This window comes from Cariama cristata, unplaced genomic scaffold (genome assembly GCF_000690535.1).
Source record: "Cariama cristata isolate BGI_N322 unplaced genomic scaffold, ASM69053v1 scaffold37042, whole genome shotgun sequence".
Taxonomy (NCBI): Eukaryota; Metazoa; Chordata; class Aves; order Cariamiformes; family Cariamidae; genus Cariama; species Cariama cristata.
Window position 1 is genome coordinate 84,789 of NW_009603966.1, and position 15,245 is coordinate 100,033.

Here is a 15,245-nt window from a genome sequence, read left to right on the forward strand (position 1 = left end):
TACTGAAACCAGGCAATGCAAATGGCAAAATTGACACATAAGAGAAGAAATTGAATTGATGGTGCAGAAATCCTTCCAGAATTAATGCACAGAGCTGCCTCATTGACAGAAATGAATCAAGTTAATTGGTAATGATTATTTCTTCAGCACTATTCTTGGCTGATCACATTGAAAACAGTCTTGTAGTCCTCGGGAGGCTGCTAGCTTTCATGCTGCTGTTGACGTTTCAAGTCAGGGCCACAAACTGGCTCCGGTCTGGGCAGGATCTGCTGCGAGTTCTTGCTGAGAGTCTACTTGAGATAGTGTCCTGTAGGTGAAATCAGTGTTTCCAGCCCTGCTGACACTCTTGGCACGCTGCGGAGCGTCTCTGCACAAATGCAGTTCAAAGCCTTGCTAGGTGGAACAGTGTTTGTAAACTCTTCCTACCATGGTAACGTGCACCAACAGAGGAAGGTCCTCGGTTTAACTCAGAAGGGCGCTCCATTCTTCACAGAATTGAGCCTTTTTGTAGGAAAAGTCGACTTGAGTCTTAATTTGCACAACAAGCATCTGAAGATTTATGATTTAAAAGCTCCTTAAGAAGGAAAAGAAAAAAGAAAAATAATAGCCCGATTGTTTCCTGCTCTAAATTGTTGCTCTTTGACTTTCTAACTTAAGAGAGACCCCTTTGGCACCTACCCCTGCAACAGGCAGGAGAACTACAAAGTAAACTTCTTCCGTATGGTTAATGAAGTCACTGCCTTAGGCACACTCTGCTATCACACCTGATAATCTCTTTAAAAACACAGTGCGATTAATTATTAATTAGGAAGATGAATGTTGTCTAGAAAAGGAGTTTCAAAGGCTACAATCTGAACTGCTTAGTGTTACTAGGATTTTGTTGATACTGAAAATGTTTGTCAAAGGCAGTCTACAGCGACTCCTAATATACCTAATAAACAAAATATACCGTATGAGCAGAGCCAGCAGTCACTGAGGGCTCTGTACTTTGCTTATTTTTAACTGCAGAGACTTTGTTTCCTGTAGAGCTCTTACAGGAAAGGTACATTCAATTTTCTTGATATCACCTAGCTGTGGTGGAGCAATAGTGTTTCCATTGGCCCTGCTACAAAGTTCATCTGTGTTCAGACTGGCATTTTTAATGGCCAGCTGATGTCAAAGATTGAAAGTTAGGTGTGTGATTGGGTCCCGTCCTGACTAGGGATGGAGGTGAAGTATTTTGCTGAGTCAAAGGGACTAAAGCGTCAACTTAGTCCAGCTCTTGTTAAACTCAGTTTAACTTTGACTTCCATGGGCAGTGGATCAGGCTGCATATCCATGCAATATCCATATACATCCAATCTTGAGCGTATCCTTATCCCTCCTCTGTCAAAAAGGGACAGTGTTGCATAGGAAGCAACTGGCTGCTCCTCATCTTCTTCCCTCCAGCCATGGAGGACCTGTCAGTGACCGCAGCTTTTGGCCCTGCCTTCCAACTCTTTCTGCAGCCCCGGTAATAACCACTGCAATGCAGACACCTCTGGTTAATTCTGCAAAATCTGAAACCTCAGAAGTGACGTGCCATGGAGCATTTTCTTAACGATTTTATGAAACTTCAGATTAGCCAATATTTCTAGTCTATTTTAGAACTTTGCAGATTTTGTTCCTCATTTGTGGCAGAAACCAGGACAACTGTATGTAAATTCTGTGAGTTGCTATGAACCCAGAGACTGGAGAATAATGTATAATAGTTTAAAAATGCACAGTTAAAAAAATACTGTCAAACCCAGTCATGACTCAATCTTGAGTCCACAATCAGAATTAAGTCCTCTTGCACCATCCTTTTAACCAGCTCATTTCATCTTAGCTACTTATCTGTCTTACATGAACATCTCGTGAACTTCACAGGGTTTATCCTCACTATACCTGTGTGATGAGATGCGTGACGCAACCTCCATGTTACATGGTGTGGTCTGAAGCACAGGCACAAGAATTAAGATAGTTCTTCATTCCTACAACAGGAATTAGGCACCTTGAGGGTCTGAACCTTCATGATTTTGCTCACAGAGGGCCTAAGGGAGAGAAGCCATCTTAGCCCTATGGTCAACATCCCAGGCTAACACATCAACTGACCATCCTTTTTCCTTTATGTTAAATTTTACCACCCCAAAATGATGGGTGTTATTTTCTACTGCAGGTTATGTGGAAGTCACTTGCACTTTGTATTGCTGACTGAAACTTGTTTATTTCTTCCCTTGTTTTTCTAGAAAAGTCTTTCATAAATCAAAGATTGGCAAATAATAAAAATCCAAGATTATTTACTGGCTAAAGGAATATTTGCAGTGTCTTTGGCTACATAGTTCAAAGGATTTGTCTTCTCTTGGAAAGTAGCCCTAGAACTGCTGATCCTCAGCTGTAACATAAAAGCCGTCCCAGGAATGATGCTATCAGCAGTCCCAAAGGGCTAAAATGGCAGCTGAGGAGTGATATACTGGTGGTCTTCCAGGGCGTTGCGACTGAGAACATTGCTTATGCCAGCATCATGAGGTACATGGAGGACTTGCTGCGTTACTCTGTGTCACTGGGACATTGGTAAACTTAGGTCTTGAAGCAAAACCATCGAGAGGATGCAGTGTAGCCATACTATTCTCAAAGGCTTAAAAGTGGTTTTCATAACCTCTCTTTTGCACATGTTATACCCAGCGCAAAAAAATGTGTGTGAAAGTTTCCCCAGTTCACTTTTGACATGACAACTTGTGTAGGAGTCTTTGGTCTCATTCAGCTGTAATTTAAAACATCTGATTTGTAAACCCGTAAAATTGAAGTTTATGCTGGAAATACAGACACACCCTGGCCTCTTACCACTATAGGATACGTGGAAAACTGAGAGATCATTTGGTGTGCAAGAAGTAAAACCCGAAGTTAGTAATCGGCAGTTTCATTCTTAATATATAGATGCTCCATTTAAATTTTCATGAAAATCAGAGTGCTAGATTTTCTCCATGTTCAAAACAGCCTGTGACTTTTTACTTAGCTAATACTTGCTGTAAGGTATAGTTGATGCTTTGACTCTTCTCTCTTTAGTCTTGTCCAGTAGTGTTTTCCTCCTGTGAAAGTCTGCAAAAGCAGAGGAGGTTTCCAGGTAACGAAACACCTCTCTGTGTCAGTAAGGAGAGCAGCACAGGCTGTTTACCCCTCAAGGTTTTCAGGAGGTTCTCAGGATCCTTATAAGCTCTTTTGGCATTGAAGACTGAGCTCACAAGCCCCGATTCGAAGCACTTAGTCAACGTGACCAAGAACTTTATGGCCCGAGGCATGTTAAATCTAAACTGAAATTAAAGGCATCTACTGTCTCAGGAGCTAGGAGCTCAATCCTGAGGAGTGCTTCTCTGTCTTTAAGGAAAAATACTGCCATATAAACAAGGCCTGAAATATAGTGGCATCCAACCTGGTGGAAGAGAAATGGACAATTTCCTAGTCCCTGCTGGAGTTCATCCCTTTCTCTGGATCGCGTTAAAGCTGTCCCTTACTGGGATGCCTTTTGTCCCTCCTCTGCAAAGGTACCATTGAGATGACTGCAGATTTGCTGAATGAATATACCCCTTAGGGCTCATTCGTTAGCTCTGTAGTGTGGATTTTGTGGAGCATGCAAGGCTCTCCACAGTGTGCTCCAGGGAGAGGCAACTTTGAGCACATGAGGCTTTTTCCTCTGAATTTCAGAATTTGGTCCTTTTAATACACAAGATTCACCAATTGAAAGGACTTAAAGAGAGCTTTTCGTGGGGGATTTTCCTGATCTATGTGATAAACTCTCTTTTCTCCTTCCCCCAGTTTGCTTCAAGTTTTATTTCTTGCTCAGAAGCTGTTGCCTGAGCTGGCCACAGCTGCTCGCCCAGCCCTGGTCACAGCATTAGTTATGAGACTTTAATGACGATGTCTGTCTCAGCCTTTTGCTTGGTCTGGTTACTTCAGCATCTACAGAATGTTTTCACAAAGAAGCAGATGGTGGTAGGAGTAATTGGGCCGTAAAACAACATTAACAGCTAAAAACGATTTTCACCAGAAAGGATTTTGTGGGCAGGGTGAGGGAGGTTCAGCACTGTTTTCTTGTTTTCTCTCCCGTACATTCAACCCTGCCCCTGCTGTAGGTGGTAGTGCTCTGCACTGTCTGCTTCCAGGAGATGAGCCCTGTCAGGTCAGTCACAAATATGAACAGTTGATGAATAACCCATTATAGAGTCACTTTTATGTTGACTCAGTGGACGTTTCCTGGCTTCAGAGAGAGTCAAGATAATGGCTAGCTTTGTAGAAAGAAAGAATCTCTAAAATGCAACATTTTTTTTCCTTTGTGACTTTTATTGCTTTGTACACTGACATGTCTGAGGGAGGAAAACAGTGCCTTGTTGCCAATAATCCACAGCGCTTGGCACAGACAGTCTTTAAAATCTGGCACCAGGATGAATATTAATTCAGTTGTTTTCCCACAGAAGCTACTGATTAGTCAAGGCCAAGTATCACTGAGATGATTCATTAAAACCTAGCATCTGAGCCCACCTTTACTGAGTGGATCTGCTTTTCATCACCCCTGCAACAGGTGGACTGAATGTGTAATAAAAGGGGCAATGAAAATCCTAGAATGGAGAAAAGATAAAAATGCAATGAGATCCCAAATGCTGGGCTGTGGTGCAACTGCTTCCCAGCTTTCTGGGCATGGAGCCAGGACAACCAGCCAAGGAGGATCTCCCCCCAGGCAAGGGACTCCTCCCATGGCTCAGAGCTGGTATCCTTACCCTTCTGTCACCATCCCCTTGCTCCCAGGCTTCCCAATCCCAGTTGGCAACTGGTGGTGTGGAAGAGAAGCATGGGACTACCGTGGCACCGAGGCTGGGGACCACGGAGGCCACTGTGATGTCCCTCTGTCTGATGGTGGGGGATGATGATGACTCTCGACGAAGTCGAAGTTGAGTCCCCCAACACATGGATACGCCTCCATTGGACACCTACGTGATCTAGCCTGATGTTAGCCCTGCTGCTGTGGCTCAAGGGCAACATTTTGAAGTCAAAGGACTGTAAAACTTAATGTGTTGATTCTGAAAAGCCTTCCAAAAGAAAAGACTTAACAAAAAAAATCCTAATTTTTTATTCTTTGTGTGAAAACCACTTTATTTCACCTAAGTATTGCAGGGTTCTCCATGCATGGAGAAAATTGCAGCTGGTGCAGTTTATTCTGCTTCTTTTGGCTTTTCACTATGTTTACTGGTCTCTCCCTGCCTGAATCTTGTCTTCTTCCACCTAATGACAACACTTCTTTTACTTCAAGGGGAATACGTAAGTGTAGCACAGGTTTAATGCAGACTGTATCAAAGCAACACTGAAGGGGAAGATTGTCTGAGATACTGCAATAGGAGGATGAACAAAATGATTGAAAAGGTCTTCCCATGTCAAACATCTATGATTTTAAATACTGAACGATCAAGGCAAAGGCGTTTCCTGGTGATTAATGACGGGCTGGGTGTAGTCATGTCTGGGCCTTAACCCTGGCCTCTCGTATATCCCTAGGAAATGCCCTGTGGCTCGGTTGTTTCTGCTGTTTTAAGCTACACTTCATTTATGATTGATTGTCAGTTTTAAAAGTACTTTTATGTTTGTGGCTATTTTGGTGACTGCTCTAGACAGCTTTGTTCCTCTTTCTTGGGTCTGGATGTTATTCCTAAACTTATAAATGTACCTAAGTAGCAGAAGTGGTGGAAGTTTAGACATAGATACGGTAGTCTTCTGCAGGTGTGATACAGCTGGTACACACGGCGAACTGCAGATTGTTTATCAAGAGTGGCTGTAGAGCTAAGGTATAGGATCCGTACCAGCTGGGTAGTTTGCTTTCCATCTTTGCTAGATTGCAGTGTGCATTAGTGTTGTTGAGAATTATGGCCAATAAGAATACGATGCATTAATGTTATAATGACGATGTAATGATAATCATATACATTGACACTGCGATTGTTGCAGCGTAAAGTCACTTTTTACAGCACTGTTGTCTCTCCAGGAGATTGTATAGGTATCATGGTGCACACGTTGTTACTCTAATGTTGCCTTTCAAGCTCATTTGACCTTGCATTATTAATCCAAGGATACTCCCAAGGTGCTGGCTTTCTGAAAATCCCCTGAAGTCAGTGGCGCTCGAGATTTCCAGAGTCACAACCAAATTTAAAAAGCTGAATGTGTAAAATGTTGTATATTTGTTTTCAAAGGCTCTCAGTAGCTCATTAGCTTGAGCATTGTCTTGCGCTGTAATTTGTAGTGAACCCAAATGGATGCAGAAAAGAACTCACTTGCTAGAGATAAGCAAACCAACCAACCACTACTTTTTCAGTCAATGCAAACCTGGTCTGTTCTTGTAGCCCTTACCCACTCAACAGTCATTACAACAGGCACATCGTAAATGATAGTCAGGAAAGTAAAGTTTGCTGAACTGGACCGAAGTTGCTTGAGGTTTCACATCAGACAACCGAACCAATTTAAAAGATCATTTTTTAAAGTGGAGGGTGAAACATTAGCTGACAGATCTTAGCAGGTCTCACAGATTCACCAGGCAATCACTATTTCCAGGAGTTTTGTAGCATCAGGAGCTGTAGCTTTTGACTCTCCTTAATTTGAGGTAATAATTTGGAGATGCTCTATGAATGATTTAATCACATGCATGAACCAGTAAGCAGGCAGATATGATTAAATAAGGTGCAACTGGTTGTAGGTATTACAGTGTAAGAACATTGCCCAAACAGTGTTTGTAGACAGGTAAATGGTATATTTTATTAGATATATCTGGAGAAATAGGCAACTCGAAGAAAGGCATGTGTGCCCAAAAGCTCTTCTCCCTTTTCTAGCTATGCTTGTTGGTCTAATAAAAGATATTACTTCCACAAACCTCATCTTGCCTGCAATTCAATAGAATACTCCCAGAATCATACTGTGTGAAAGATCTTTTAATTCATTTCAGATCTGCTATAGCTTCCATCCAGAAAGTCCCATCTGCTTCGCCCTGTGAACAGGAGCATTTTATACCACATCACAGCCTCTTCCTTCATCTTTTGTAGTAACTTTGCAAAGATTTGATAGCGACATATAATGAGGGTCTGTGTGACCATGGAGTGAGGGGAAACTTATCTTTTGAATGTGTGAATTGTGGAGTGTGGAGATTAACAAAGTGGGAAAGAGCAAAGGTATGTTCATAATAGCAATTGATAGAGTTAATAGCAATAGCAGATGGATCAGCCTGACCTTTTCCATCTCTAATTCTACAGACTGCACTGCTCTTTTCTAGTGGATGGTGGAGAGGAAAACAAAATAGGCTAGAGAAACTTTCTAAGCTCAAAACTAGGATAAAAATGTAATATTTTGAGCGCATGGGGAAAAAACCTGTCTTCCATGATTTTCTTTAAAAAGGCAGTAACTAAAAATATGAAATAAAAATAGAAATAGTAACTTCCTGCTTATGAAAATTTAAATTCTTTTCTTTAAAATGTAGAAATTTATTATGTATACTTAGTGTACCAAAAAGACATAGACATAGACATGAGTTGCATACACTCATGGTAGAATAAATATGATTCAATTTTAATAATAAATATGTCCTTTATTACAGATGGAGCCTCACTATAGTTTTTACTGATTGCTATATCTTTAAAATGGGAGATTAAACCAGCAAACCCGAAACTTCAACACGATGGACTTTTAAACCAAAAAGTTTTTAAAACAGTGCTGAATTTCCCTTCCCACCCACTGCCCCTGGTGAAGGACCATTCTGCACAGCCTGTCCCATCCAGAGGTAACACAGGCACATCCCTATCCTCCATGTTTTGCCTTATGCTGCCAGGGAATGATCCCATCTGATCTGCTGAGCTAGAAATAGAGGAAAAATTACAGGATTTCAGTTTTTAGCATCATGAACACTTGCCTTTTGTAGCCAGGCTACTTAGGTCAACTGCTGGCTATAGGATTCATACTCAAATATAAAAATAGGGTTCCTGCAGCAGCTAGTGCTTATAAGTGCATGCAGGATAAGGCCTGGGAATCTCAATGTTGATCCAGATGGGTCACTGTCTTTATGCTATAGGATGTCTCACTCATCTGTATGGTCCAATAGTTTAAAAGTGAAACATCTATCAAAATCTCATTACTTTGGAGAGGATGGGAGCTCATGGATTATAAACCTTAATTTATTTTTTATATCTTAAATTATGGTGCCGTATCTAAGCCATAAATTTTTAGAAAACAAACTGCTGATGCATTTGAAAGAGTCAAATAAATACTCTCAGCACCACGACAGACTAGTGATAGAGGGAGTGAGCAGATGCGTGGGGTGAGGATGGCAGAGAGGTGGTGATGGCATATTGCTTTTGGAACTGCAACTCCTGTTGTTTTTGCAATAAGATGCCATTTCCTTGGAGGAGAGGAGAGAAGGTTAATGATACTGGTTCCTGGGAATACAGGCACTCCCCAGTGACTGAAAGGGAATATTCCTGGATCCACCAAAGATCATAATTTCACTCCCAAGTGACTGCTAGCAGAAAGACATGCCTGTCTGCCTTTAGTTTAATATCATCACAAAGAGGTGATTTATTAAATGGTGTCAAACTTCTTGACAGTCTTTGAGCCTGTGCTCTGTAGGTTTTGCTTGGTGGTGTAGGAGGCTGAAATAGCTATCAGTGTACAAGACAGTATTTTAAATTGAGCAGCACTAAATAGCCTGATCCTGCAAATCTAGGATTGTGCAGTTTATTTCAGAGAGACTGATCTTCCCAAGTTTTGTGTGTCATTTAAGGGGAAATCTTTCCCACCAAGACCAAATGCTTTTGGGAGTGACAGTGATAAGCCCCTTGAATCCTTGCTAAATAATGCCTGGGACAGGGATCAGGAGATTTATTCAGTCATATCAATTATAGGAGGTAGGGTTTGCTAAAGCACAAGAAGGACAGAAAGCTCAAAAACTGCGTTGGAAAGATTTGACAAGTAAAGTCAAATGAAATACAGCCATGAAACCTGTGATGGGAGCAAGGGTAGGGGTCAGCACCCAATTCGTTTTGTATGACAACTTCATTAAGTATATGGGTAATAAAGGATTATTTCTGTAGTATTGTATTATGTGTTATTTAATTCTGTATTATTTTTGCCCTGGTTACACTGGTTGTCTACAGCTGGACTCTTCCTCTAATACGGTCAGAATAGCATTGATTCCAGAGATGAGACATGCAAAGTGAAAGTGATACAGATAGATAATTACAAATACATCTGCTTTGTTTCATGGTGTGGACAGTCTTCCCGTGAAGGTAACTCTGACAGTGCTCCAGGATGTACTTGTGGTGCTGGTGACTGGTGCAACAAGAGGCCAAGCGGCGTAATCAGATCTTACATCTGGGTGCTGGCTGTCAGGGTTTCGGGAAACTTCTTTTGCTGTGTGATAGACCTGTTCTCACTGGGCAACGGGAAAAGCCTATGTGACTGTTAAAACGAGAGTGGAAAAATATGTATCTGGAATATGCGTTGCTTTATCCTGCCAAGCCAAGTGTTTATTGTGGAGGCCAGACACATCTGTCCTCCTCCAACAGATATCATGGTGTTTCTTGGATTAAAAAGGCCGACTGTAGTGGAACAGTGGAAGAAATTGCTTCAGAAGACTGACTTATTGGAGTCCTATATCATATGGACCCTGTCAAAAAAATATTAGCCACAATAAAAGCTGACACTTGGGGAGATGAAACCAATATTGCTTGATATTGTGATTACCGTTACGGCAACATGCTCAAGGTGGGCAGTGGGAAATCGAGTCCTTTCTTCATTTGACATGGGCCGTCAATATGATTACTTTGGGGATTTTTTTTTTGTTTTATGTAATAAAACATCTGTAATAAAAGTTTTTTTTAAAAAAACAGTTTTGGGAAAGAGACTGGGGACATGGATTGCAGACAGCTATTTGGGTCAAGGGGTTAGGTTTTTGCCAGGCTCCAGATGAGGACGGACAGGATGACAGGGGATGGAAGCGATTCTGAAGCTGAATCCATCTATGCTGCACAGGCAACAAGAACAGCATCAATTTAGTGAGCTGCACCTGATCTGAAGTTTGGCAAGAGAGAGGTCCATATACGCATTATTCCCTGTATGGGTTATTTCTGAGAATGCTGCTTATGAATGCGTGTTTGTTCTGAAAAATTGCAGTAAGTGTGAATAACAGAACTCATTACACTGTCTTTGCATTTTCATGCCCTTGCAGATTTACTGGAAGATCTTGGAAAACAGCAGCTTTGGCGGAACAATTTAGTTATATCAAGGATAAGGAATTTTTGCTGGAAACTTGACAGGCACCAAATCACTTTCTTATATCCAGTTCTTCCAGTTACTTCTGTGGAGAGCCTTAGACTTGCTGTGGATACTTTTATGTGCATGCCATGTTTTAATGGTAGACAAAACCCCAGACAAACCCCACAAAAGAGCAAAACCAACCTTCCCTTGTATGTTTGGCTTATTTCTGAACAACCTAGCCCAGCTCAGGTGCCCTTGCTCATGCACGTTGTGCCAAGCACATAGTTCTGTATCTTCTGCCATTCACTGCCTGGCATGTTAAGAGTGTAAGAACTGAAGCTGAGAAGAGGTTTGTGATTGTTTTCAAATGGAGCTGGATTTACAGCCCTAGTGTTTCTTCAGTAGTTTTGTAATACCGATACGGCATGTAGCTGATGGGGTGGAATGGTAAATTGTTGTGACCAATGTAACGTGTTGACAGTCTGATATCTAGGGATTTATACCAAGCACAGGTTACCATTAATGGGCAAAATGAGAAATTATAACTTTCAATGTGCCAGATTAATTTGATATACATCCAAGTCTGTTTAAAAACCATTAGCTGCTTAGCATGTCTCAAACAAACATTGCACATTATTTGATTTTTGTTTCTGGTTCCTGGCATCAGCAGAAGTAAGATTTATCTCTTCATTTATATAGCACATAAGTTAACCTAGAGAGCGACCCAGCAATTTTTAAAGTGTTTGAGCTTAAAAATAACTCTGTTATGAAATAGGACATAATGCAATACAATGGTATTACAGCAGCTTAGTTCTGTTTCTTCAGAAGAAAGCAAATTATGATTGTTTGCTACATAATAGTGGATAGTCTACTGCTCTGGTTATTCCTGGGCCACCAGGTCCTAGAGGAGCAAAAGCCAGACGTGAAGCAGCCTTACACTGCTGTTCAGATTTGCAATTCAATGACGATGTTTGGGATACTATAGGGTGTAGTTAAATGCAGTGCAAAGGTGAAGGGCTGGTTCTGCAGAGTGCTGAGTGCCTTTAACCTCATTGAAGCCAAGGCGTTTCAGGGTGCTCAGTGTCTTCTCAAGTCCCCCACCATAACCTGGGGCACACAAGTTTCTTTTCATGCAAGGAAGCTGCAGGGTATTTGCAGTCAGTGAATCTGCATGGAACACTCTGCACTGGAGGGAGGTTTATGCTGCAGGCTGGGGTGGTCCTGCACCTGCTTACAGGCACCGACAGCGCTGATGAGCCAAGCAATGCAAGACTTGGGTGTTCAACTACAGAGTGAGGGCTGTGATTTTTTCCAATAACTGGCATCAGTCTTCCGAGGATAGTCCGCATTACTGTGTCCCCTTCCCTTCCCTGTCCTGGTTGGGGCAGGATCAGCCCATACGTATTACTTTCGAATCTGAAAATCTTAAAAAAACCATCGGAACATCAATCCAACATCTCCAACTGCACTGTCAAAAAATAGCTCTCCAGTCTATTTAAAAATCTTCTCAATTTCAGTTAAAATAAAAATATGTTAACATTTTGCCTGTGCCTATGCTTTTGGTTTGGACTCAGAAGATAATTTCGTATGTTACTGTCATTTTTTTTTCCAGAAAAGCAGATACCTTCTCTATTCCTCTACAAAAGCTTTATGCCACAATAATTTAAGATTTCCTCCAGGTTAGAATATTTCTGCATGTAAAACCTCTTTGAAGGTTTAAATAGACTGTAACTGAGTTTTGACATGTATTAGCACGTGTCAAGTACAGCAGTTATTAAGGGTGGTGGAGACAAGACACATTCCATCTCTCCAGCAACTGACTCACAGGTGTCCAGATCACTACAGGCCACAAGCGGGCAAAGCCACTAAAAAAAGTCACCCTTTGCTGCGACAAGCATTAAAAACTCCCTTTTTCAACCGTTTCAGCAATAGATCCAATGAATGCTCAAGTGAGGAATAAACTGTGTTTGCTATCTTACAAAATCATGTCCCAGGATTGTGACTGGGAAAATTGCCTTTCTATTCCTTTTGATGTAAATCTTTTCTGCATCTCTGTAAGGTTCTGCATCCACCCAGAACATATTTTTAAAGTATATTAAAGCACAGATTTGCACAGCATGATGTGCATTAGTTAAATAGGCGTTGCTGAGTTCTGTCCTGTTCCTCTTCTCTTCTGTGTGAGCTAAATCTGTCTGCATCCAAACAATTCATAAGAGTGAAATTGTTTGTCATACTGATGGATTTTCTTTTTTATCCTTTAATTCCTTTCATTGATATATAAGGCATTGACTGAAATTGTAATCTCTCCTATAGCAGAATTAAAGGAGTGTGACACGCAAAAGGAAATACTCAGGACTTGATGCTTTTTAAAGCATAACGCGTTTAAGCAAAGCCAACTGACTTTCTGCACTTCTCTTCCCAGGGCACAGCTTCTGTGCTGCAGCGCAGGTCTGACAACGAGGAGTACATCGAAGTCGGAAGACTTGGTCCCTCAGATTATTTTGGTAAGACACTTCAGCTTAAGTATGGTTCAGAAAGACAGGCACGTGGAGTTGTATCAAGTAGTCATTGTCTTAATTAATGTCCTACTCTTTTACGTGAGAGGGGTTATGTGTAGGTCAGCTGCTGCTTTCAGCGATACTGAGAGATTTCAGTGAAGCTGAAACCATTCCTTGGTTTACACCCGTATAGCTGACAGGAGACAGATCCAGAATCAGCAAAACAGTCTGAAAGCATTTGTTTTCAAAGGCATTTTACACGCATGCATTATGCATGTGTAATGCATTTGTACTGTCAACAGAATTATGTAAAGTGTCTATCAAGAGATATATAAAGGGAGAGGTTCTGCAACCAAAGCAACTAGATGGTGGCTAGAATATGCACCCTCCGAAAAAAGAGGCACAGGGGGTGTGACCGCATATTTATCCCTATTTCCAGGTGAGATAGCGTTACTGCTCAATCGGCCCCGGGCTGCTACGGTGGTGGCACGCGGACCCCTGAAGTGCGTAAAGTTGGATCGGCCCCGCTTCGAACGAGTGCTCGGTCCTTGTTCCGAAATCCTCAAGAGAAACATTCAGAGATACAACAGTTTCATTTCACTCACGGTCTAAATGATTCCTTTTGGAAAGCTGCCTTTGTGTGACCTTGTGCACTTAAATTTGCTCTGTGCAGCTCCATAGCTTTATGAAGAAAAAAATAAAAAGTGTGCATTTTATGTGTATTTTTTCTGTTTATGTCACGTAGTGGATGTCAGTTCAAATCTCATGTATCATGTAAGTAGGAAGACAACTCTTTAGATAAGACTAGCTTTGGGGAAGATTAGGCCCTTGGCTTGCAGGCAAGATTTTTACCTATTGTTGGATCATATAGCTTAAAACTGTGTTTTTAACTATTTAAAATACATATGAATTTCTATTTCCCTCATTATCTTTAAAGTTTGTCTTATTCATCTTTTGTCAAGCTTCTTTGCCCAAGCGATGTCCCTCTGCCTGTCACTTTTAAAAGACTTTTCACCGGTTATGGACGGGAGGCTTCTGAAATTCCACGGGGTGAGTGGCAGTCATGCAGTTTATGAGGGAAGGTTGGAGGAAGGTTTTGATCATTCCAGCAAGCCAGGGAAAAGTAGAGCTTTTGAGTTAATTTGTTTGTGGCTTAGATACAGGGGCCGTATTCCTCCGTGTTAGGTGCCCTTTCAGGTCTGCTTTGTAGGATATACTAAGCCAAACAGCCTGCTCCAGTCTTCTGGGTGAAGAGGTCAAGGGACAAAGTTTTATAAGAATTCAAATGGAGCCTTTAGGACCTAAGTTATTTGTCCTCAGCTTTTTTTAAATGAGGGTTTGCATTACATCCCTTAAAAGTCCAACGGGAACTTCTCCACTGAATTAAGTGGGCTTTGAAACATATTTATCTGCAGCGAGTGTCCTCAGCCACTTCTCTGAATATTATATGAAATGCTGAAGAGAGAGTGCCAGGTGTACATCAGGGGCAACAATGGCAGTTTGTTTTTAATAAGGTCCACTTAATTAAATTCAAATGCCTTTCTTTTAGTATATGACTAAATTTTAGCATTTTTTAAGGATTTTCTGGGAGCCAAATACATGCTTCAAAATGCTGCCTGTCCTCCAAAAGACATGTATATCATAGCAAAAAGCACCAGGTTCTTGCAGTCCTGGTTCAGGTCCCTCCAGGGGCGTGCAGCCTCGCTGGCAGTTGTTGCTGCCCTGCCTAGACATGGGTCTCCTCTTGAACGGAGCTTTTTGCAGATCCAGACCTTACTCTGCTGCGCAGCCCTCAAGGATGGGATCATTTAGATTATTCTTTGAGAAGCTTTTCCTTTGAAGGAAAACTTGTCTTTGCTAACAGCAGCAAAGGTCTGCGTCTCCGCTACCCTAAATAGCACTGCCCGCTTTTCAGTTATGGCAAAACTTTCTGTAAAAACCACTGTGGGCAGCTACTGGAATATTGGGCCCTCTTGGTGGGAGAAATAAGAGTTTTGCCCTTTGACATCTAAAAGGTACAGAAAATGTTTTTTACAGAGCTAACTGCTTTTCGACTTCAGACTCTTCTCATCACTTCAAGGTGCTTAATTTATTTCAGTGTATTTTCAGTGGTCCTGTCAGTGTATATTCGTTGCTACTATTTATTATTATTATGTTACGCTTCTTGCACGTGTTATTAAATATGACCATTCACATTTTTCAACCTTCCAACTTTTGTCACATACATTTATATAGGCAGACCCTCATTATAAATATATATATAAAAATGTATATGCATTTGCAAAACTTTTGATTTGCTTCACTGTTTTTGTATTCTCTTGTGCAATTTTTAAAAGAAATATTTTTTAAAGGCTACCAGTCATTCATGTATGTTCTTTTACCTATTGCATTTCTGTTGTATTGGTAAAAAATTGTGAGTGTTTCGCACAATATGCAAGACACATTTCTGGTTAAACATCAAGTATTAGCCTCACT

At 41.2% G+C, this 15,245-nt stretch overlaps 1 protein-coding gene across 1 annotated transcript in view; it reads left to right on the plus strand.

The window, feature by feature from the left end:
• The window catches only part of PRKAR1B (protein kinase, cAMP-dependent, regulatory, type I, beta), a 97,917-nt gene extending 84,165 nt beyond the window's left edge, over positions 1–13,752 (plus strand). The window contains exons 9-10 of the mRNA XM_009695396.1: positions 12,695–12,776; positions 13,210–13,752. Coding sequence (XP_009693698.1) covers positions 12,695–12,776; positions 13,210–13,382 — 255 coding nt within the window. The 3' untranslated portion in view covers positions 13,383–13,752. The remainder of the gene's footprint in view (positions 1–12,694; positions 12,777–13,209) is intronic.
• The last annotated feature ends 1,493 nt before the right edge of the window (positions 13,753–15,245 follow it).